Here is a 25,323-nt window from a genome sequence, read left to right as displayed (position 1 = left end):
CTCCATGTCCATCAATGCACTCCCCACCATTAGAACACCTTAGATAAGATTTAATACAGTTACAAGTAAACTGTTCTCCAAGACCATTAATACACTCCCCACCATTAGAACACCTAAGATAAGATTTAATACAGTTACAAGTAAACTGTTCTCCAAGACCATAAATACCCTCCCCAATACAATCGTTGACTTTTGTCCGACATACTTTTTGACTATGACTAGACATTTGCAAATCTTTAATACGGCCGTACAATTTTCAAAGAGATCAAAAAATAACTAACAAATTTTATCAATGTTAACAATCACCATCCTGCTCATGTCAAACCAAATAAAAATGTCCATGCTGTTTAGAGACGTATGACAGCTGTTTAGAGACGTATGACAGCTGTTTAGAGACGTATGACTGCTGTTTAGAGGCGTACTGCACATTGCTTTTATGGAAACCAAAGGGTTCGATAGGAATTCTCTAGGAGAAGGGGAGAATGGGTTGTCATTTTATTTAAGATATTATTTAGATATTATATTGGAAAACTGAAAAATAGTAGGGAGGGGGGGGGGATGATCCCCTTCCTTCCAATATATGTACTATAATCTCCTGGTGGATATAATATTAGTATTCTGCAAGTACAGTTCGGCTGCATTCTACGCCATCCACCCTAATATACTCGCAATGTGTTTTATGCCTTGTCAATAAAGCTATAACACACCACTTTATATTTTACACTGGAAATCTTAAGCAGTTCCTGAGTAGTATACAGGACCGTAGCTGAAGGGAGGGGAGGGCAACAGGGTGCACCCCTCTTCATGTAGGATCAGATTTTCGATCAATATATCAAACAGTGGTTAGTAGGTCAGAAAGGTTGATTTTGTAGTTTGCTAGAAAGAAAAATACCATTGTCTCCTTCTGTCAGTGCCATAGAAAAAGAATTTTAAGTTTTCAATGAGGAAAGGTTGAAATTTTGAAATTTTTTTTTTTGGCAATCAAGATCCATACCCACTCCCCTTTCAAATTTCTAATTACGCCCTTGCTATCTATCTACCCATCTATATACCTGTTTTCTCCTGTTTCTGATGTAATATTACGCCCTTGCTATCTATCCATCCATCTATATACCTGTTTTCTCCTGTTTCTGATGTAATATTACGTCCTTGCTATCTATCCATCCATCTATATACCTGTTTTCTCCTGTTTCTGATGTAATATTACAGACTTGAATATCAACTTCACAATCTACTCCACGAAATCCAGCTTCACACTCACACCTTGTACATAAAGCCGTAGAATCAAAGTTGAGATCTAAACAATTTGCCCCCCTTGTAGTACAGTGTACATGTACCTATTTAATTAAATTCCCCTTGCAGTACAGTGTACATGTCCCCATACCATTCAATCCCCCTTTGCAGTACAGTGTACAATGTACATTGTACATCTACCTATATCATTCAATTCCCCTCGCAGTACAGTGTACATGTACCTGTATCCATCTATCTGGTCTATGCATGTACCATTGTTAAAACATGGATCAGACAAACAATCATCTATATTTATCTCACATCGAGTACCGTTAAATCCTGAAATATAATAATAATAATAATAATAATAATGATAATAATGATAAAAAAGACGAAAAAACCTATGTTAAGTTAATGAAAAAAAGGGGGGAAAGAAACGGCGTTAGGAAAATAATATGAAATATAAAATAAGATATGAAATTGCTAAATATAAATAAAAAAGATGATTTTTGCAATATCGTTCTAAACTTAAAAAGTTTTAGCCATAAACTTAAGTATGTTATCCTTATATGTTAAAACTAATTAATATACCAGAATTGATGGGTTTGCTATTTCAAAGGTCTACGACATCGGGTTACAAATATATTGGGATAAGAGTTTGTTGACAAGAGCTCGGAACCACGCAAAACTAACTATGAGCTCTACATGTCTTAATTTCGCTGTGAAAGCCTCAGTGCAAAACGTATCCATAAAGAATTACAAACTAAGAATACTAATAATGGGTGATAATTATTTAACACTGAACAATGGCTCTAAAACCAGGACATCTAAATCAGCGTGATCCCCTGGAATCCAACTGCAAAAAGTCTCCTAAACCGTCCCACACACCCTGTGCAGTGTGCAATGTGCATACCTCGTTTTCTATACAAAAATACTGCACAGTATAAGAATGGGTAGTAAAATTCAACTAAATCATATATATATTTATGTTTATTATATATACCTAGAGCTGTAAACTAAAAAGATTTTGAAAGAATGAAACTTTGTTCACAACACCTTGATAGCAGATAAAAGCTCAGTTTTATGCTCAAAGGAACTGTATGCAAAATTTTAAGAAACTGTATGGTCGTCGGTTTTTGGAACAAACGAAAGTTTTGAGAACGAACGAAATTTTTCATATATAGGGTGATGGACGACCGAAATGAATCGATCAGAGACCGAAAAAACAAAATCGAACGATTAAAAAAACGATTTAAAAACGAACTTGAAAAAACTATCGTGTTTTTCTGAACGAACACATTTTCCAAAAGATTTTAAAAAACCGATAGATTTTTTTTGAACGAACGATTTTTTGGAACAAACTTTTTCAAAACAAATATTTGAAAAAACGATAGTCGTTTTATTGAACAAATTGTTTTATTGGACGAACGATTTTCCTGAACAAAGGACTTTACTAAACGATCGTTCAATGAAAAAACGAACGAAACTAAAGGGAAATGAAGGATGATTTTGAGAACGAAGGATGAACGAACGAAATGAAAAAAGGCGAACTTGCTCATCTCTAGCTCTATATATAAGAAACAACGAGGATCGAAGTAATTGTCGTTTTTTTATATTTTCTATAAGATTTTCTGTATTTTCTATAAGATTTTCTATATTTCTATAAGATTTTCTATATTTCTATAAGATTTTCTATATTTTCTAAAAGATTTTCTCTAAGGAAAAATGTTGAATTCTGACAATTTTCTTGTTTCTCTACCGCATAAACCTACAAGTAACTATTAAATAATCACTTTTAAGATAAGAATATATAAGAGGAACAACTTCATATTTTAATGGTACCTTCAAGGCTTAAAATGTACCGTTGTGAATATTTCATGTCTCTTCATAAATGAAGGGTTACACTAAATTACGTCTTAAAACAATAATATTGGTGAAAAAAAATTATATCTTCACATTTTCTTCTGAAACCAAGTTTTGTTGATGCTTTTATATCTTAAGTTTCAGACTCTGGGTTTCTCAGATCGTTATAAAGCTCCCAGGATATATCTAAACCAATTAAAGTCAGATTTGTATGCTGCACTCTATGCAGAAATACTGACATATTTTACTAAATGTGCGCTTTAAAGGAGACATAAAGGATTTATTCCACTAATATGAACTCGATTTACATTTCACAGCCTTGTGGCCGAATTTAAAGAATTTGAGCGGCGGTTTAAATTTAAGCCGCGGCTTAAATATGGTTGGTTCCACTTAAAGTGTATCAAACGTTTCAAGATTTAGGCCGGCGCTTATTTTAAACCGGGTTTTGGCAGATTTAAACCGCGGCTCAAATTCTTTAAATTCCATCTTTGGACTTATAAAAGGGGTGTTTTATAATACTTCTTGTTTAAACAAAATTTCTGTTTCCTCTATAATAATCAAATATTGTATAATATCAAAATTTTAAAATTAAAACTCTCTATTATTTATCTAAAATGCACATTTTTTTAAAACATTAACACGGATGAATATAAATTGATTAATGGCTTCATAGTCGTCTTTGACCCTCATTAATAGCTTGAGGCATTCTACAGGTAACCTGCTTTAGAAATACATTTTTATGAAACAAAAATCACAGAACAGTTCTTAGTCCTGCCGTTTCCAAAATGTGGTCTACCATTTTTGTGCTTTCATGATTACTGGAGATATGAATGATTTCGTCCAGAATGAGACATTTTTATGGTTTAATTCTATAAATTAAAATTTAAACCGAATTCCGAATATCCTGGTATTTTTAAGAGCAAAAACTGGCAGACCACATTTTAGAAATGGCAGGATAATGATTATTTTGTGATTATTGTTTCATAAAAAAGTATTCCTAAAATCAAAGGCTTTGAAGTTGTGAATCAATTCATATTATTCTGTCATTCATATTAGGAACATCACTGTATACCAGAAATCTATATCTAATATAATAACATGGTTTAATAAGCAAAAATTTGCCCGGAAATTTTTTTTTCGATTTTAGAAAATCCCCCAATTTAAAATCCTTATGATCAAGATTGTCGATCTTCATTAATGGACCAGTAATTGAATAAAACAACTTTACACGAATATTCCCCGAAAATTGCAAACTTTGATATAATAAATAAGAATAGTAATTGCTTAATAACTTGCTGGATATAAGTTGTATTAATGCATAAAAATAATACGAGCAAAAAAATGTGTTATCAATGGTACAGTAATAACCAGAAAACTCTGGAAAAGGGAGACGACTTTTAGGCTCAAATTATGACTCTAAATAGTCCCATGGGCATGATACACAGTAATTGAAGAGTTTAAACGACCCATTTCACTTAATTAGTAATTTAATAAGTGTTTAATAAAACTATTTGCTTCGAAACAACCTCAAATGCACTTAAGTATTTCTATAATGTCTTCTTCCTGGTCCATTGTTTTTTTTTGGTTATCACAGTACGTTAATTAGAAAGAATTGATGTGAATATGGCAAAGTAATTAATTCAAAACAAAATATAGGAGAAGTTCAAAACTAAATTGAAGAAAAGTTCTTCACAAAATGGCAGAGACAACCAGAACAAAATGGAAGAAATATTAAAACAAAATGGAAGAAATACTAAAAAAAATGGAAGAAATATTAAAAAAATGGTAGAAATTAAAAACAAAATGGAGAAGAAATCTGAAACAAAATGGAGAAGAAGCTCTGTACAAAATAGCAAAAACGGCAAAACTAAATGAAAAAGGCGGCAACATTTTAAAAAATGTCTTAAATTGATTTTTAAGGTTTTCATGGAAACTAAGTTTAACCAATGGCGAATAAAATCAAGAGAAAAATGTCCGAAAACTACCGCAACAATGAGTAAAAATGGCGTGAGAGCGCCTTAAATGAAATGTACCCCAGAGAGCGGAAGGGAAAATAAACTTTACGAGTCAGGAAACTTTTAACAAATATAATTATAAACTTAATTTAGAGTTTCGTCAAAAGTTGCAACAAATTTAATAAATCAGATTAAGCAGGATTTTGGATTACCAGAGGCCGAATTTAAAGAATTTGAGCCGCGGCTTATATCTGAAAAAACCCGGTTTAAATTAATCTTGAAACATTTGATACAATTTTAAGTGGAACCAACCATATTTAAGATGCGGCTAAAATTTAAACCGCCGCTCAAATTTGTAAAGGTTGATTTGTTTGGACTGAAAAACTTTTCAAAAAATCTCTTATTATCAAATTAAAATAAACTTCAGGTTAGGTTTAAATATTTTTTGTTTTTAATCACAACTTCTCTTATTTAAGAGATACGGAGAAGAAGTGTATATTTGGAATTTCTAGTATGAATCCATAAATATATTTGCTTTTCTCATACGTGCGCTTAAAATCAAAATTAGAGGAGCTACGAGGTCACAAAGTCGTAGCAACAATTTTCCATTAATTTGACCTTCTCCTTCTTTCTAGTATGGACTCATGGTGTGTTCTCATGAATCTAGTAAAAAATACAATGGACAAATATATATTTGTATATATATATATATATATATATATATATTTATATTGTCAGATCAGAATTTCCTCCAAGAATGGGGGCAGATCTGGTAAACCCCCCCCCCTCCACTCTCTTTTGAATCCGGAAATTTCAAAGGGAAAACAGGGGGAAATGGCATGATTTTTCTCAACTTTTGAAATTCCCGGTCAGCAAACAGCACATACATAAAAACTACTCGATATTAAAATTAGCAAATAGCAAATAGCAAATAACAAATAGCATTACTCAATATTAAAATTAGCAAATACTGCATAAAAACTACTCGATATTAAAATCAGCAATTACTGCATAAAATCTACTCCATATTAAAAAAGCAAATAGTATTCATAAAAACTACTTAATACTAAGGATTGAAGTCGTCTGTTGTTTCCTCTTTCTTGTAAGCAATGTATTGGAAGAAAGAAAACAGGAACACTTTTGATGATTATTGAAAACAGTAAAATTGAAATACATTCTTTTTACTTCGGTTTTATACATTTTCTGAACATTCACCAAGTTGTTAGAAAATGTTATAGTTTTAAAATTTTCTAGTTTACTCCTAGATCAAAGAGAATTGTATTAACCTGGCAGGAAATACGAAACTAGAGTTAGGTTTACTCTATTTTAAAATAGCAAACATAGGGTTGCTCTTCAAATATAAATATAAAGCAGTATAAATTGTATAACAAATAGACAAAGGAATTGAGTCTTTGCCACAAACTCTGATTTTCTAATCATTATATCTTTGGAACCAAATGTTGCAGACTTTAGATATTTCAAACTATGAATTCTGTTAGATCAAATAATTTGATTTTGAAATATCAAAGGATTACAACATCGAGTTCTAAGATATTGAGGTTTAAGTATTTGATTTCGGTCCAAGGACTCAATCCTTTAAAGGGATTTTATACTTAGTTTCATAGAAGCGACTCTTTATTAGAATAAAGAGCGGTTTTTCGATTCACAATGGTACCCTTAAACGCTCTGTCATATCGACAATTTATGTGCTTTTCATGGTTATCTATTGAAACATTGATTATTTTTTAATAGTGCTTTTCATGGTTATCTATTGAAACATTGATTATTTTTTAATAGTGCTTTCTCCCCAGAATTAACTTAGCACACTTTTGCTACAGAAACAATGATGGAAATTGTCATAGTTAAACAACTTCCAAGCTATAAAAACGACGATTTATCCCACATTATTGATCAGATTTCTAGGGTACTGTTGTAAATCAGGCAATTCCCTCTAAATTGAGGGTCAATTGCAATTACAAAGACAGTCCCTTTAAAAATAGCATTAAAGGGACAGCCGGTCTGTCCCTTTTAAAAATAGCACTAAAGGGACAGCCGGTCTGTCCCTTTAAGACAAACAGCTTTAACAACAAAGATCACCATTAGTAAAAAAAAGAACCAGTATTGATGTGTAAATAAGAAAAATAAGAAAAGAGTAAATATAAAACAAATTATAATGTATAAACATGGATTCAAAAAAAAGGACAGAGTACAGAGATATAGATTAGATTATTACACTAGAACAAACATGGTTTCCAATAACGGAAAATACAGAGAGTATTCCAACCCCCTTTTTCTTTGTTTTAATTTGATTTTTAATATAATTTTTAAAATGCTTTTTTACTATTTAATTAGTTGTATTTTATTTTAATTATCTATTCTTTTAATTTAATTCTATCTATACCTTCGGGACATGCGCAGTTGAAGAAAGCAATACCATCTGCACAAACTCCTAAAATATAAAACTCCTAAAAATAAGAATTCCTGAAATATAAAACTCATAAGATATAAAACTCCTAAAACTAAAACTCCTAAAATATTAAACTCCTGAAATATAAAACTCCTAATAATAATAAAACTCCTTGATATCAAAATTCCTGAAATATAAAACTTCAAATATATATGAATAAGTACAGTAAAAAAATGTTTCTAATTCCAAAAAGATTTCATAATCATATAGAAATAGCTCCACTTTATTCACACCAGTTTTTATGCATGTGTTATTAATAAGTTGCTAATGAAAAATTTCCGGGGAATAAAGCCACATTTAAGGGAGAAATCTGACTCATAAAAAAAGGAATATAAATATTATTTAAACACAATAATATCTTTACTGTTGAATCAATCAATTGTTGAGAGAATCTTTATTCCTCATTTTTAAGAACAATTTCATGATCTTGGCAAAAAAAAAGACAAATAAGAAACATTTTATACCGGCAAAGCAGGGTTTCTTTTATACTTTTGATAAAACAAGATAGTTTACCTCCGTTAAGACAAGGTTGGTTCCAACATTCATCCCAGTCCGTCTCACAGTTGTATCCAGTATATCCATCCTCACAATAGCATCTAGTAAATATATAGTTTTATATCCATCCATCCTAATAATAGCATCTAGTAAATATATAGTTTTATATATTTATATGTACCTGTCTACCTGTCTACCTGTCAAATTATATACTTGTCTACCTGTGTACCTGTCTACCTGTCTACCTGTCTAAATATATACCTGTCTACCTGTCTACCTGTCTACCTGTCTACCTGTCTAATTATATACCTGTATCCTGATTGCACATCTGTATTTTGAACGCATACTCCGTGTGCACAGGGTGCGTGAACGCAAGGATTCTCACCTTCTTCCAGGCTCTAAAAGTCGTCTTTAAAAGGGACTGTAAGCGTAACTTCAAGTAACCCTCCATACAAAGGTGTCAATGTCCGATTTACAACAGTATTTTATTGAAACCTTTATCTTATCAAAAATGAAAAGATAAAGTCGTTTTCCTGAGTCGAAAAGTGTGTAATTCTGATAAGCACTTTTGCGCAGAACCCGCAAATGAAAAGAATCAGTTTTAAAGTTATAAACAATGATATATAATTCATTCTTGATTAGACAAAGCTTTTAAAGGTATCGTTGTTAATCGGACATAATCATCTTTGCATTGTAGGGTCATTTGAAATTTTGCTAACAGTCCCTTTAATTATAATTAGGACGAGCAAATTCATAATTACTTGCTCAATATTTATTCTTGTTTCTTGAATTTAAAAATTTTATTTTTTTTACTTTAGCATTTCGAAATACATGTTCTGTGCAATGTAAATCGTCTCAGAGAGGAAACTACCCTGAAATCTTTTCTAATTAGTTCAAAAATGCGATAGAAATGATTACTGCAAGGTTCGATCAATCTGGCCGTTTGAAAAATCTTTAAGGGATCAGTAAGTTATGTTTATTCCAAATCTTGCATCTTATTATTATTTTGAAATAAGTGAAATATTGTTTTTATAACGCCAAAATTGACAAAACGTCCATAAATTTGTAAGGTATCACTTATTTGTGGAAAGGTTTTCAGTCGAGGAAGCTTTTTTTTGGGAGGGGGGGGATACCAGATACGTTTCATAGATCAAACATCTAGTGTCTCATTTGTCATGTCAAGTACCAATATTTTGTTTGTTTAAAGGGAGTGCATATTAACCGTGATTTAAACTAAATCTCCATTTGTAGAGTGCCGTATACGATTCACAATAGCAACATTTAAACCTTCATCTGAGCATGAAGATTGGAGAACCCGAAATTGAAAATTAACACTTATTGGCATAAAACAAGAATATTTTATTTAATCTTGATCAAACAAAGGTTTAAAGAGTACCGCTGTAAATCGTACATGCCAATCAACAAATGGATGTTGATTACGTCTACGGTCCTATTAATAATCTTACCTCATGCGGAACAGATCCAGCATATTGTAGAAGAGAGAGAAGAAGGAGAAGAAAACCTAAACTCTTCATACTGGACACTAAGCTCAACCTAAACCTTTCCAGGACGGAATCCTTTCTATTCTAAACTCTGCTCCGGAAATCTCCCATATAAGGTAGCTGACAGGCTCGCATTCAGGTTTTTGCTAATTAACGTGTCTTTAGTTTCTTACTTAAAGTCTTTCATGATTTCAACGTTTCTCACATATCAAGTATCTTGTATCCCGGTATCTATAATCTTTATCAAAGTTTACTGGTTTGTTTTCAGTTTTACAGAATTGTATCCATGTTTTTAAATTTTGGATCGGTATTTTCTAGTTTTTGTTTTGTTAGGTTTACTAGTTTTTTAATAGGTCTTATAACTTGTAGCAACTGATCCAAATATAATAACAAAAATGATAAGTTGTGTTCAAATTTAACTCATATCCAAGTTCACTTTTAGCTCCAGGTTCAATTTAGCTGTAGGTTCACTGTTAGCTCCAGGTATCCAGTTTAACTGATATCCCCAGATTGTCCTGAATCTGAAAGTTTGTAAGAAATTGATTAGACGTGGTGGAAAGGATCTGAAGTTAAAGTGGTCCCAGGATACTAGACACTACCCTAAACATTCCCTGTTATTCACAACTTAGAACTGTTTCGTGATTTAAGAAGGCGTAGGTACAGATAACAGGGGATACCTGTTATAGGGGAGAAAGAGATAGAGTAAATTGGAAAAGGGAGAAAGAGAAAGTGAAAAAAAGAAATAATTGAATACTAGAAATGGTAAAAAGAGAAAAAGAAATATTTGAGAACAAGAGAAGAAAGAAAAAGAAATACTTGACAACAAGAAAAGGGGAAAAGAGAAAAAGAAATAATTGAGAACAAGAATATGGAGAAAGAGAAATACAAAAAGATTAATGAAAAAAGGAAGATGAGTAGAAGGGAGGAAGGCATATATAGATCAATAGAAAATTTTAAGAAAAGCTGTAAAGAGGGTAAAAAAAGCGGTAGAAATAAAGACCCATGGAAAAAGGAAAATGAAACGAAGGGAAAAATCTAAGTTAATGAGAATGATAATATAGAGATTGAATGTATACAGGGTAACAAAAGAAAGATGTGAACAGAGAAAGAAAGATAGAAGGAAAATGAGAAGTTAAGTTAATGATCAAAGAAATATGGTATGATAGGTAACATTTAAGAGTGGTAGAAATAAAGACACTAAAAAAGAAGATGGATAGAAGGAAAAACAGAAATGAAGGATAATGATCAATGAAAAATGGTATGGTAGAAAAAAACAGAAATAAAGAAAAAGTGAAAATTAAAATAAGATATTGAGTAAAAGAGGTGAGGGGGATTCAAATAAATTAAGAAAATAATATACAGTGGTAGGCGATTATATCAATACAATGAAGACGACGTAAGTTTTCAATTTAGATTTATATTAAGCTGAATTATAAACAGCATGGATACACATAGAAGTCAAGAGAAGCTGTCTATTAAAAAAGTTTCCCCTTTCTTTTACTTGTAAACTTATAAATAAAAAAATGCTTCTTGACAATCAAAACTTAAATAAAAAATTGTCTTCATTGTATTGATATAATGGCCTACCACTGTATGAAAGATGGAATAAAGGGAACATAAGAGAGGCAGAAATGAAGAAGAATAAGAAAAGAAAGATTGGTTGAAGGAAAACAGGATAAAAAGGTGAAAAGTTTGAAAAAGATAAGAAAACAGGAAAAGAGAAGAAACATTGTAATGCACAACATATCTATATATAAATTTGGCTTGTCTGTTTGTTTGTTTGTCTGTCTGTCTGTCTGTTTGTATCCAATAAACGTCAAAACGGCTGAACCGATCGGGCCCAAATTTTTTGTGGGACATCTAGGGACCCCAGGGAAGGTTTATGAATGATTGAAATTTTAAATATTTTTCTCAATCAAAATTCGATCGTCATTAAATTTTAAAAAATTTTGAAAAACCACGAAATTTTTTGTGAAAATCCGCGAATTATTTTTGTTTTGTTTTACGATGTACACAAAGAGAACATGTTCACAATTAATTTAGAAGATGGGCGCGAAGCGCCCTCTAAGGCTAGAAAGAAGGGCGCTAAGCGCCTTGAATTTCTAGTATTGTACAATTCATTTGGAACATTTAATATTCCATGAACATGAACTGTACAGTGTACAATGCAATTTCAATAAATTACCGTACTTTCAAAATTAATTAGTAGACATTGTATGCTTGAAATTCTCACTTATAGCTATTTGCAAGATCCTAATATTAATTTTAATAATGATATAATGGCCTAATTATCGGCCACAAAATATTTATTTGTCTACTTTGCACGTGCAAAATAGCGTTCACACTGCATACTTAAGTTATTGCAAAAAGTACCAATATCGGGCAATTTAAGTTTAAAATTGCATTTATTTTGAATATTCAATATTCAATATTCATAACTTGATCATCAACTTTTTTTTAAAGAAAAGGTTCAGCATGAATAAAGGGGTGGTGTGGGGTGGAGACAAGTTTCTTGGAAAGGGAGAAGGGATGAGTTTTTTGGAAGGGAGGAAAAAAGAGTTTGTTGGGAGGAAGGAAAGGATGAGTTTGCTGAAAGGAAGGAAAGGAAGTAAAGGATGAGTTTGTTGAAAGGAAGGTCGAAAGGATGAGTTTGATGAAAGGAAGGAAAGGAAGTAAAGCATGAGTTTGTTGGAATGAAAGAGTTTGTGCATGAAATGGTACTGGGATGAATGAAGAAAAAAACAGGAGGGGAAACACTTTAGGAAATAACCTAGTTTAAAGAAGGAGGGGAATTATAGGAAAATAAGGGGATAGGGGATACAACTGAAACCATCCATACTCANCTATTTAATAAGCTAAAGCCTAAGTATAAACTAAGCTAACTATTTAATAAGCTAAAGTCTAGGTATAAACTAAGCTAACTATTTAATAAGCTAAAGCCTAAGTATAATCTAAGCTAACTATTTAATAAGCTAAAGTCTAGGTATAAACTAAGCTAACTATTTAATAAGCTAAAGCCTAAGTATAAACTAAGCTAACTATTCAATAAGCCAAAGCCTAGGTATAAACTAAGCTAACTATTCAATAAGCTACAGGCTAGGTATAAACTAAGCTAACTATTAAATAAGCTACAGCCTAGGTATAAACTAAGCTAACTATTTAACAAGCTAAAGCATAGGTATAAACTAAGCTAACTATTAAATAAGCTAAAGCCTAGGTATAAACTAAGCTAACTATTTAATAAGCTAAAGCCTAGGTATAAACTAAGTCAAATGCTTTCATGCACTGCCTGATTTACGTCGTAATGGAGGCAGTTCAAGCCTGATGCAGTTTAATCATTCATGGGTTCTCTTTCTATACATAATCCTCAAGGTCAGGAATGCAATCAGAGGCTTTCCATGCACTTTTCTGCAATCCTGCAACTCAACTGTAATCATGGAGAATAATTGGCAGAACTACAATAGAAACCAAAATTAAAGAAACTTGGATGAGAATCCAGATTTGATGTTTATCATGTAATACTTGTATTTGAATTATTTATTAATGGAAACCTACCTTGTTTTAAGCGTTGAACATCCAACTAACCGATTAACGAGGGAAAGAAGTAAAGGGAAGAATGTGGCTCGGAGGAGAAGTGAGGATAGTGTGGTGGCTCGGAAGAGAAGTGAGGAAAGTGTGGCTCGTAAGAAAAATTAGGGGATGTAGCTTAACAGATATGTAAGGAGAGTATAAATATGAAGAAAAGAATATGAATTTAGGAATGGTCTGTTTTGGAATAATAATTGGACCATTTTTAAGAACGTTTTTTGACGTTAGAACGTTAGTAAATATATATAACCCTTTTTTCAAGCATATTCATTTTTAACCTAAAGATTCAAGCTCCAATCAAAGTAGTCTTTTTTTTACTGATTTTAAAATCATGAACAATCCCTTGAATTTATTAATCCAATTCAAAATCATGAACAATCCCTTGAATTTATTAATCCAATTTAAAATCATGAACAATCCCTTGAATTTATTAATCCAATTTCAAATCATGAACAATGCCTTGAATTTATTAATCCAATTTTAAATCATGAACAATCCCTTGAATTTATTAATCTACTTTTAAATCATAAACAATCCCTTGAATTCATCAATATGATTTCAAATCATAAACAATCCCTTGAATTTATTAATCTAATTTAAAATCATGAACAATTCTTTAAATTTATTATTCTAATTTTAAATTTCTAAAATCGACTGCAATCCCTTTAAAAGATTGTGACTGTAAAATAAAATGATGAGCTAGACAATTCATGAAATTGTCCATGGCTGCCTCGAAATATAAAAATGTGTTGATAATGACATAATTCCCTTTTCTACATGCATGAATACATAATTAGAATATTAAAAATAAAATAAATCTTTTTCATATTTTATACGGAGAGTCCCAATAAACATCGGACGATTCTCTAAAGGAATTGAGTCTTTGTCACAAACTCAAGTTTTCTAATCCCTATATCTTTGCAACCCAACGTCGGAGACCTTAGATATTTCAAACTATAAATTCTGTTGGATTTAATTTTCAAGCAATCAAAACAAATCAGATTATACAATGCAACCAATAAGGAAATCTTAATGTATTTGAGCGTCTGTGTTTTGTGTAAATTGGTCTTTTATTATTTTATTTAATTTTTAATTTTTAAAATTTTTGATTTTATTTTATTTTATTTGATTTGATTTTTTATTTAGCAAGAAGATCTGTTTGCGGAGGTACTATAACGAAAAAAATGTTGGCCGAAAATATTTTACATTTCGTTTTCTCGCGAAAATTGAAATTTTTTTCTTTTTTCTTCGTAAAATTTCGCGAAAAATGTCAAATTTTCGCGAAAAAATAAATGCAACAATTTCGGGGGAAAAAATGCGCAAATGTTGCGAAAAAATTCACTTTATCAAACATTTATTAAAGTAAAAAAAGAAAAATTATGATATAATAAAGCTTCTGATGCTGAAGTTAAAAATGAGTAATCATGGCAAAATACTGCTCGATCTTTGCGTAAGACCGTGCACAATGAATTTGTGGTTCTAAATAAAATATCGGCTATTTTGTGTATTTTCAAATAACTGAGTAAGGGTTTTATTTCCAATGTTTTTTAGACGCCCTGTCTACATGGAGCATGGTTTCATGCATAAATAATGTCAAATTACCAGAAATTACCAGTAATAAAACAACAAATAAATCGTTAAACAAATTTTATGCAAAGAGCTCATGCATCAATCAAACTCATAAATAATCTTTTTATTTATTTTTATATTTTTCAATTATTTATCTTTGATATTTAGATATTTCTGCCAATGTGTCTTGAAATGAAAGATCATAAATCCTTCCGTGAAATCATAAAAGATCATAAATTTTGGAAGGTCATAAATCTTGAAAGATCATGAATCTTGAAAGATCATAAATCTTGAAAATAAAATCTTAAAAGATAAAAATCTTGAAAGATTAAAATCTTGAAAGATAAAAATCTTGAAAGATAAAAATCTTGAAAGATAAAAATCTTGAAAGATAAAAATCTTGAAAGATAAAAATCTTGAAAGTTAAATTTCTTAAAAGATCATAAATCTTGAAAGATCAAAAATCTTGAAAGATCGCAAATCTTGAAAGATCAAAAATCTTAAAAAGATCATAAATCTTGAAAGATCATAAATCTTGGAAGATCAAAAAAATTGAAAGATCATAAATCTTAAAAGATCAAAAATCTTAAAAGATCAAAAATCTTGAAAGATCAAAAATCTTGAAAGATCATAAATCTTGAAAGATCATGAATCTTGAAAGATAAAAATCTTGAAAGATAAAAATCTTGAAAGATAAAAATCTTGAAAGCTCATGAATCTTAAAGATCATAAATCTTGAAAGATCAAAATCTTGAAAGATCAAAAATCTTGAAAGATCATATATCTTGAAAGATCAAAAATCTTGAAAGATCATATGAATCCATCAGTGAAATGTTTAATGATCAATAATCTGTGAATCTGCTGAAGCTAATTAACCATAGAAACCACAACTTATATATTATCCTAATCCATCTTTCACAGGGTGTTAAGCAAAATATTTCAATGAATATTTATCAATTTTGCTAATTTTTCTGCTGAAAATATTGATATTATCTGAGATTTTGAAAGTTTTTGGAAAAATCTTTTAAATCCTGCAACCACTCATTTAACATAACATAGTGTCCCAAAACGATTTGTGGCAAACCCTGTTAAACAATTAAAAGTTTAGACATCTGTATAGATCGTTAGAAATTGGAAACTTCGAATATTATCTACAATCTACATATATTACATTATTACAGTATTATGGTATTACAATATTACAGTATTATGGTATTACAATGAGTATGTAATAATGAAAATTATATATTTTATTGTATTATTGTAATACAGATTTTATATTTCTGAGCGATTTGAACTTTTCAAATTCTTGTACTAAATATGAAACTGATGATTCATAATGCAATTTTAGTTTTTTACAATTTTACAATATCGAGATAAAATAAGATCAGAGAGAGTCACAGAGATCCAGATAGATATGAAAAGTTGTATTATTCTAAAGACTTCTTCTTGTTCTTCTTGTATCCGCTCTATGGCTTGAATATGACTTGTCTGATTGTTTCCATCTTTTCCTCTTCACAGCAGTATTTCATCCTAACAGTGTCTGTTTGAAAACCTAAGTACTTAACTATTTAATTTGGCTCAGTTGAGGTTTTACTCCACTGTATGTTCCACCCTTTGGATCCCTGTGATTGTATTATTTTTCTTATAAACCATAACATAAACGCATACAATGTTACAGATTTGGTGTGTAGAATGTTCTCTCGAAGTAGATATTCCTTATCTTGATGATTCCATGCAACTGTAAACTTGTTAACTTATTTGCACAATCTTTAAACAGACCATAAAAAGATTTTATTCAAGGAAGAATTCCTAATTGATCTTGGAATCGTCATATTTAACAAGTTTAAGGTCGTCTTTACAGTCTCATCCTTTGTGGGTAACCATGTACAGGGCTCAGTAACATTATGCCTAGTTCGTGAATGCCTAGTTCATTATGCCTAGATTTCTGAATGCCTAGATAACATTATGCCTAGATTTTTGAATGCTTAGTTCTTAATGTCTAGATAACATAATGCCTAGAGAACACAATGCCTAGATTCATGAATGCCTGGATAACATTATGCCTAGATAACATAAAAAGTGCATTGAATGCCTAGACAATGTATTTCAAAGAGAAATAAAAATATTAAAGAGAGAGAAAAAAAAACATACAACCCGGTAACATTTTTACAAAAATCCGCAAACAACTTTCTGAAAATGTGCAACTTCAGTTATAGATGCAAGAGAAAGATTAAAGTTTGTTGTTGATGCTTCTGACACCATGCCAAGAGCAGATTATATTTCTACTTAATGGCCCATGATAGGCAAAAATTTGACCAATAAAATATGTAATAAATCATGTAATTATATTAGTATCATTTATTTATTGCTTGACAATGTCTATAGGCATTCAATAAAGTCTAATGTTATCTAGGCATTGGGTGACTAGGCATTATGAAATCTAGGCATAATGTTTTCTAGGCATTCAGAAATATAGGCATAATGTTATATATAGGCATTCATGAATCTAGGCATGGTGTTATCTAGGCATAATGTTATCTAGGCATTACGAACTAGGCATTCATGAATCTAGGCATAGTGAACTAGGCATTCACGAACTAGGCATTCGGGAACTAGGCATAATGTTACTGAGCCATGTACAGTATACATGAGGTAGGGAGAAAAGGGTTTGTTTACATTCTACGATGACGTATTAGGACAGTGTTAGTTAACAATCAACATTTAGTAAACATTAAAGAGACTGTAGAGTGTACGTAGACCAAATTTCAAGAAACTTGCCATTTATAGAATATAATGTCTGATTCACAATGATACTCTTTAAACTTTTATTTAAAAATTTATAAGATTTACCTTTTTCTGGTGAAAAGGATTGTTTGTAATTACGCTTTCTCCATAAAAACTTAGAGATTTATAATACTGAAACATATAAACTATAAAGGAACTCAACACTATAACTCTAATTTTCGAATTCTTATATACATATTTGCAACCTGAAGTTTTATTTTTTTTTTGCAAGAGTACCTCCATGTGGACTTTTTTTAACAAAAAGAACATTTCCATTTTTTGTTCATATTTTACATTAAGTGGTCTGCGTATCCGAAATATATAAATATATATATATCCGAATGGAAAGAATTGGATCAGTAAATCATGTTTAAAAGGTTTAGGATTTGAAGGGTTTAAACTTTTTATTGTAACTTTTAAAAGTTTTCCAAAGAGAGGTTGGAACTTTTATTTTTTTTAAGACGCTAACCTTCGCGAAACTGGATAAAAAATTGTAGCTCATAAGGTTCAGCTTTTAAAAAAGCTGAACCTTATGAGTGAACCCAGGCGAGCTCAGAAGGCGATCTTTCATTTGTCAAACCTGCGATCTTTTGACCAGTATTTTGTTCGAGTTAAACTCCTCTTGTTAGGGGATTAAATAAGATTTACATGAATCGATTCGAAATATTTCCTTCTATTCAAAAGTTTCTAACTCAGGTCCATTAGTTTTGTCAGTTTTTATAAATCTGAAAACTTTACACAACTGTTCTTTAATGGAAGTGGGACGGTGTGTTTAAATGTTACTCTGGAGACCATTGATCGAGTTAAGTTTTTACTTTATATATAAGATTTAAAGGGACCGTTCACTTATTTGGGTAATTTCATGGTAAACTAAACAGCCTATCAGCTGTTAATCGGTATTAGTCTTCTTACTTTTCAAAGACAACTGCGGCCGGAGAAAAAGTCGATTTGTCTTTGAAAAGTAAGACCATCAATATACCGAATAAGCAATTTAGTTTATCCCGAAATTACCCAAATAAGTGAACGGTCCCTTTAAAGGGACTACAGATTCTACGCGTCATTAATATTGAAATTGAGCCAACCGCCCACCAGGAGGTTAAAACATTTATGTCTTAGTAAATATATAATTAGGGCTTTTAAGGCGCTTCGTGCCCATCTTCTTTTTCAATTGTAAACATTTTCTCTTTGTATACATTGTAAAACAAAAGCAAACAAAAAGTTAGCCGATTTTATTAAAACTTTTCTTGGATTTTCAAAATTTAATCAAAATCGATTTTTGTTGGAGCGAAATTTTTGAAATTTTGATCATCTAAAGACCTTCCCTGGGACAAGTCACACACAAAAACTGGGCCCGATCTGTTCAGACGTTTTGAAGTTTGTTGGATAGAAACGGACAGACAGACAGACAGACAAACAGACAAGCAAAGTATATAGATAGATATTGTAGAGGATGAAATCCGCGAAAGAGGATGAAATCTGCGAAAGAGGATTATATCCGCGAAAGAGGATTATAAAATCCGCAAATCAGTAGCGTAGGATTCTGGAGAAGACCAGAGCTGAAAACTTTAGAATGGGATATCCTTAATCCTGATCGGATAATTAATCTGGAGATTAAAAATGAGAGGAGAACAAGCAATATTTAATCTCGAGATGAAGAAAAAGAGTGGATTAAGCATTAACCCCGATATCCACCATTCTAAAGTTTTCAGCTCTGATCCTCTTTCTATCCTTTAATACAATCGTTATTCATTATGTATTTGTATCTAGAAGCAATAAATATAGTTATAAAATATATAATTTAGAGGTAAATTAAAAGTACTTCTAGAGTATCCTTTATTTTAATAAATAATAAATATAGTTATAAAATATATAATTTAAATGGAATTTAGAAATACTTACATGGTACCCTTCATTTTAAGAGTGGTTTGTTCGATTCACAACGTTACAACTCCAGCAATGAGTTACAACTCCAGCAATGAGACAACTCCAGCAGCAATGAGTTATAACTCCAGCAATGAGTTACAACTCCAGCAATGAGCTACAACTCCAGCAATGAGTTACAACTCCAGCAATGAGTTTCAACTCCAGCAATGAGTTTCAACTCCCAGCAAAGAGCTACAACTCCAGCAATGAGTTACAACTCCAGCAATAAGTTACAACTCCAGCAATGAGCTACAACTCCAGCAATGAGTTACAACTCCAGCAATGAGCTACAACTCCAGCAATGAGTTACAACTCCAGCAATGAGTTATAACTCCAGCAATGAGTTAGAACTCCAGCAATGAGCTATAACTCCAGCAATGAGTTACAACTACAGCAATGAGTTACAACTCCAGCAATGAGTTATAACTCCAGCAAGGAGTTACAATGAGGAAGATATTTTAGTTTTTAAATCTTTAAACGTGTTAAACCTGATGATTTACAACTAAACAACATATTTTAACAACTACCAGAAACCAGAATGGCTCTTTATCCTTGATCAGATAAAGGTTGAAAGGGTATCTTTGGGTAATGAACACTCCACTCTATATGGAGAGTCACTTAAATTACGTCATTTAGATTTTTATTTTTCTTAGGTTTCCATCCTATATTATTTTATTGTATAAACATATAGATATATTTCTAACATCATCATATTTTGTTTATTCAAAAAATAAAGAACAGGACTCTTCAATCATTTTTGCAGACGGATATATTTTTGTTGTGCAAAGATCTTGCAAAAAATGGAAGGAATAAGTCCTATTCAGGTTTTTTTAGGTTTTAAAATATTATATTTGAAATACTGTTAACATGAAGAAAAATTATTTCTACGTTTTGGGAAAAAATACATATAGCTTTTTCGGATGGCCCATGCAACATATCCATAGGATTTACTGAAGAATGATACATTTTTAACACATATAACTTTTTAAAGATATATATATCTACTTAAGGACCCAAATGTCTTTTTAATTTAATGTTTTTAAGTATTGAAGAAAAAATATAAACATAATGAGAAAGTATAATAGGTGTATGGGTGATTAGAATCTTCAATAAAATGGCGCAGTTATTATAAATATATTGTACTGCAGTCTATAGATTAATACATTTAATACATTTATTTATAAATTTGGCTTGTCTTGGTGTTTGTCTGTCTGTTTGTTTGTATCCAATAAACGTCAAAACGGCTGAACCGATCGGGCCCAAATTTTTTGTGGGACCTCACGTGACCACAGGGAAGGTTTATGAATGATCAAAATTTTAAAAATTTATGTTAAAAAGTTTTTTATTTTTGAAAAATTTTGAAAATGCGCAAAAAAATATTATGAAATCCGCAAACTTTTTTTTGTTTTTGTTTTATACTGTACAAAGAGAAGATGTTCAGAGATAAAGCCACAAACTCAAATGTCTTAATCCCATATGTAAGCAACCTGATGTGTACCTTTGAGTTTGTGACAAAAATCTATTTCCTTTAGAAAAATCCTAATTTTGTTATTTATACTTTTAATCCTGTGGGCTTGGCTATGTGAAGTTCCACAAAAAATATAAAAATAAAAAGCTCTTCAGACGTTTCAACGATTATTAAATCCAACATAGAAGCCAAAATTTTTCATTGACGACATTTTGTTATCTAACTTTTTTTAAACAAGGATATTTATCCGCCATATATGTCACTAATTTTTAAATATACAATATTAGAAAGTTCTGCAGAATTTGGGTCCTGTTGCCAATCCCTGTTTATAATATATCGATGGAAGGATTTTATAAAAAGGAAAACTTTTCAGGATTCATTACAAAATCTTTTCTAAGATTAGTTGAGCAAATTTTGATAAATAATAAATTAGTTGTGAGATAGTAAAAGTAGAATGAGGAGGAGTGGGAGGGAGTCCTTCAACCCCCCCCCCCTTCTTCTATCCCTTCCTATTCCTCTTTACAGCTTGCCGGCAAACTTTGATAGTTTACAATCTATTAAAAACTGGTAAAATTCAAGCAAATAAAACTGTTACATTAATTGTTTACGATAAATTTCAGTCTGTCTGTACCAAGGAATATAAGAGTAATTTCCATAAAATAAAGTGAACTGCACGTTAATGGAGGAATGTAAGCAAACGCTGGATTTGATATGGACCTACATAAATATATGGACCTGCATAAATATATGGACCTACATAAATATGGACCTTCATGGATATGGAACTAAATAAATATGGACCTGCATAGATATGGAACTAAATAGATATGGACGTGCATGAATATGGAACTAAATAAATATGGACCTAAATAAATATTTGACCTAAATAAGCTATTACATTGGTGGCTGATGCACACCAAAAAAATATTTTTTTAAAGGAATTAAGTGCTCCTTTCTAAATGTTGGTAATTATTTCTGTTATTTTGAATTTTAAAGATCACCCAGTAAGATTTTAGCTTCCGGCATAATTGTTAACAATGCCGCGTTAGAATTTGTAATTTCAATTTTAAAATTTCAAATTACCTTTTTTGGTCAAATTAAATTATTTAAATCACTGTATTTCCAATGCGTGTACAGTGTACAGTGAACACTGAACAGTGAATAATCATTATTCCATGTACAACGTACGTAAAGATTAAAAATTGTTAAAGAGGGAAAAGTCTTCAAATATGCAACTTAGGAGTTCCACATTTAGTCTTGGAAATTTTTGCTTCTGGATTCATTTAATACAAAACTGAAAGGGGGTATAGATAGGCTGAACCCAGAGCACTTTAGGGGTTTATCGAGAGTTCTATCTAATGTTCCTGTCTCGAGAATTTGATATAAAACTGTGTCAAAGTTATACCAAACTTATATAATATGAGATTTGGTACAAGAATATAAGTTTTAAACAGATCACATTCAGCAAATACGCAACCAATCTGAAAACTACGATATCCCAGAGGAGCCTCAATAATTTAGTTATTCTTCCAATCTGACTATTCATTGATTTGACAAAGAAAGAAACAAGTTAACGGTTTATGAGAAGTCTGAACCCTGTATATTTCAGTTTAACAATGAAAGTATAAAATTCAAAATGTGTTAATATGCTAATGTAAAAATTAGCTTTTGAGGGAGTAATTGAGGAGCCCTCCCCCTATCTCTGTACTGTGCTATGCTTATAATTAAGTCATCTTGGTGGAGATTGTAAAGACAAGATTAATTGCATCTCCTTATATAGAAACTTAGAATTGGCTTAGCTGATTTCAACACTTGTTTGTTAATATATGCCTCCTAGGCGGACAGGTGACATGTGTCTTCTTTACTTTGTTTTTGTTCAGTTGACTAAATACAAGCAGTTGGGGCATTTTGGAAAGAAACAGTCAAAATAAAGAGTAAACTATAGAAAGTTACTGCAAGGTACCCCCCCCCCCACCGTTGGTTCATGAATGAATGTTATTTATCTCAAGAAGACGACATGTCATTCTATACTTTTCAAGAATTGATCGTGTTAAGTGAAACCTTTCCATAATAGTACAGTATAATAAATTAAACAATTATCAGTAAATGCATCTTTAAGATTTATCATTAGTTTGCTGAGATATTTATGATTTGTCATTTGGACACGAGGAAACAGTAGTCAAATAGATATGGATGAAGGATGAATATATGGATGAAGGATGAAGGATGAAGGATGAATGATGAAGGATGAGGGATGACTATATGGATGAAGGATGAAGGGTGAATATATGGATGAAGAATGAGTATATGGTTGAAGGATGAAGGAATAGGATGAATATATGGATGAAGGATGAGTTTATGGATTAAGGATGAGTATATGGATGAAGGATTATGGATAAAGGATGAGTATATGGATGATGGATGAAGGATGAGTGTGGAGAGAGCGGAGAGGAAGGATAAAACCAACCCTGGCGCACCCATGCCGCGCCTTGTTATGCTGCGCTTCTTCACAAGGACATTTAGAATTCTCTTGGTCAGTTGCTTCCGTGCGTTCAAATCTCTTCCGCGCGTTTCCTTTGCGCGTCCATCTTACATACTCACACAAACATATCAAGATAGGCGAGTTCGTTTTTCCCTCAAGTTTCTTTGTCAATATTGGAAGAGAGATGGGAAGGGGGAAGTTCTACAATTAATTTCTTTTATAAAATCAAAAGAGATTTTTAGCGCTGTAAACAAAACTTGAGGTTTAATCAAACAGTTTAGAATTTAGATATGAAAAAAAAATTAGCAGTGAAAAAGACAACATGTGACATCGATAAATTAATTCGGTAGAGTGCAGTGCCATAGCTGTGATTTTGTTTAACATTTGTTTTTAAGTTTTCAGTTTATGAGGATATTGTTATTTATATTTTTCTTGATTTTTAAAACTACGAATTGCACGTTGTTCACGACAGCCATTGTTCTTTAAATATCCGGCCTTACCCTTATTAGAGCTAGAAACTTTTTGGTTTTAATTTTTAGAAACTAGGTTTTAGATTTTTGACCGAAGATCAGATCTGATATTAGTTACTTAGTTATAATAAATATATTATTTTGATTATAATAATATAATCAAAAACTTAAAAAATATAATGAATTTTTCGAAACCCAGTTTTGTTATTTTGAGCGGTTAAAAGTTTCTGTCTCCCTAGTTGAATTAAGGGGGATGATTAGGGGACAATGGTTGGAGAAAATTATAGATCGTTTAGACAACAAACAAGAATTAAGGTTTTGGTCAGTTAGGAACTAAGATTTCAATACTTAAGTGTTCTTAATAATATTACAAATATTATTATATATTATATATTATAATTATACCAATACTATAGTGTTCTTAATAATATTACAAATAGTTTCACTGGACACGTTTTAACTGATTAATTGAGTGCATTGGCTCGTTGCAAACTGCACAGCTGAATTGTGTCTCATGGACTATTTAAAGCCCCGATTCTAAAGATCTTCCTATTCCAGAGGTTTCTGCTTTATATTCAAAACAAATCAAACACAAGAATAATTAATTAAATGTTTATGCCACCAAAAACTTGTTTCGCATGTGTTAATTTGTATAAACAACCCAATATGCACCTATGGTTTTTAACTTTTCATTTTTTGGCTAAAAATTGGCTAAAAAGTAATAAATAGAAGATTATTTATAGCCTTTTATTTCTTGAACTTGAACTTTCTGGTTAAAAAATTACATTTCTTTTAAAAATTAAAAATACCCCCTATTTTATCATATCGTTATTTCATCGTTTAAAACGATCAATTTCGTTTGCTTTTTAATCGTAAGAAATCATTTTCCGTCTTTTTCGTTCATTTTCTCATCGAACGATCGTTCAGTAAAATCGATCGTTTAATAAAATCGATCTTTTAGTAATACACGGTTGTTTTTAAAAATTTTGTGTGAAAAAACCTTTTGTTTAGTAAAATCTATTTTTAAAAGTTTGTTCGAAAAAACCGTTCGTTCAGTAAAAAGTAAAAGTTTTTAAATCGTTCGTTTAAAATATGTTCGTTCGGTAAAAAAGTGGTAGTTTTTTTAAGTTCATCGAACGAACGATTTAGAAATCGAGTTCATGAACGATCAAGATCTTTTGAACGATTTTAGGTCGTTCGTTTGGGCTTTTTCCTAGTTTTAAAAAACGGTCATTTTTTCTTTCTCCTAACGATCCAAGTCATTCGTTCGTCATTCGTTCACGAAAAATTTCGTTTGTAAACAAAAGTTTTGTTTGTTCACACAAACGATATCCATCTCTACTCTCTACGCAGTCCTTCTTTGCGAGAAAAATATGACTTTAAAGAAAAATAATTTTGTATATTTGTTGAAAATAAATGTTGTGAAGGAGTGAGGTGGGGTAAAATTTGATGTATATTACAATAAAGGCATGATGGATATTCAATATTGGTTTGGTAATGGGGAGGTGTCTTCTTTACTTT

The 25,323-nt window shown here is 31.1% G+C and overlaps 1 protein-coding gene across 2 annotated transcripts in view; it reads right to left on the bottom strand.

Annotated features, from left to right (window-relative positions):
- The window catches only part of LOC111706783 (protein eyes shut), a 50,493-nt gene extending 40,240 nt beyond the window's left edge, over positions 1-10,253 (bottom strand). For both annotated transcript variants that reach the window (XM_023479721.1, XM_023479722.1), the window contains exons 1-6: positions 9,480-10,253; positions 8,323-8,411; positions 8,032-8,114; positions 7,453-7,500; positions 1,476-1,572; positions 1,177-1,263 (exon numbers count right to left, since the gene is read on the bottom strand). In XM_023479721.1, the coding sequence (XP_023335489.1) occupies positions 1,177-1,263; positions 1,476-1,572; positions 7,453-7,500; positions 8,032-8,114; positions 8,323-8,411; positions 9,480-9,548 (473 nt within the window). In that variant the 5' untranslated portion in view covers positions 9,549-10,253. The remainder of the gene's footprint in view (positions 1-1,176; positions 1,264-1,475; positions 1,573-7,452; positions 7,501-8,031; positions 8,115-8,322; positions 8,412-9,479) is intronic.
- Between the last annotated feature and the right edge of the window lie 15,070 nt (positions 10,254-25,323).

This window comes from Eurytemora carolleeae, unplaced genomic scaffold (assembly GCF_000591075.1).
Source record: "Eurytemora carolleeae unplaced genomic scaffold, Eaff_2.0 scaffold163, whole genome shotgun sequence".
In the NCBI taxonomy this organism is placed as follows: domain Eukaryota; kingdom Metazoa; phylum Arthropoda; class Copepoda; order Calanoida; family Temoridae; genus Eurytemora; species Eurytemora carolleeae.
This window is presented reverse-complemented; position numbering and strand designations above follow the sequence as displayed.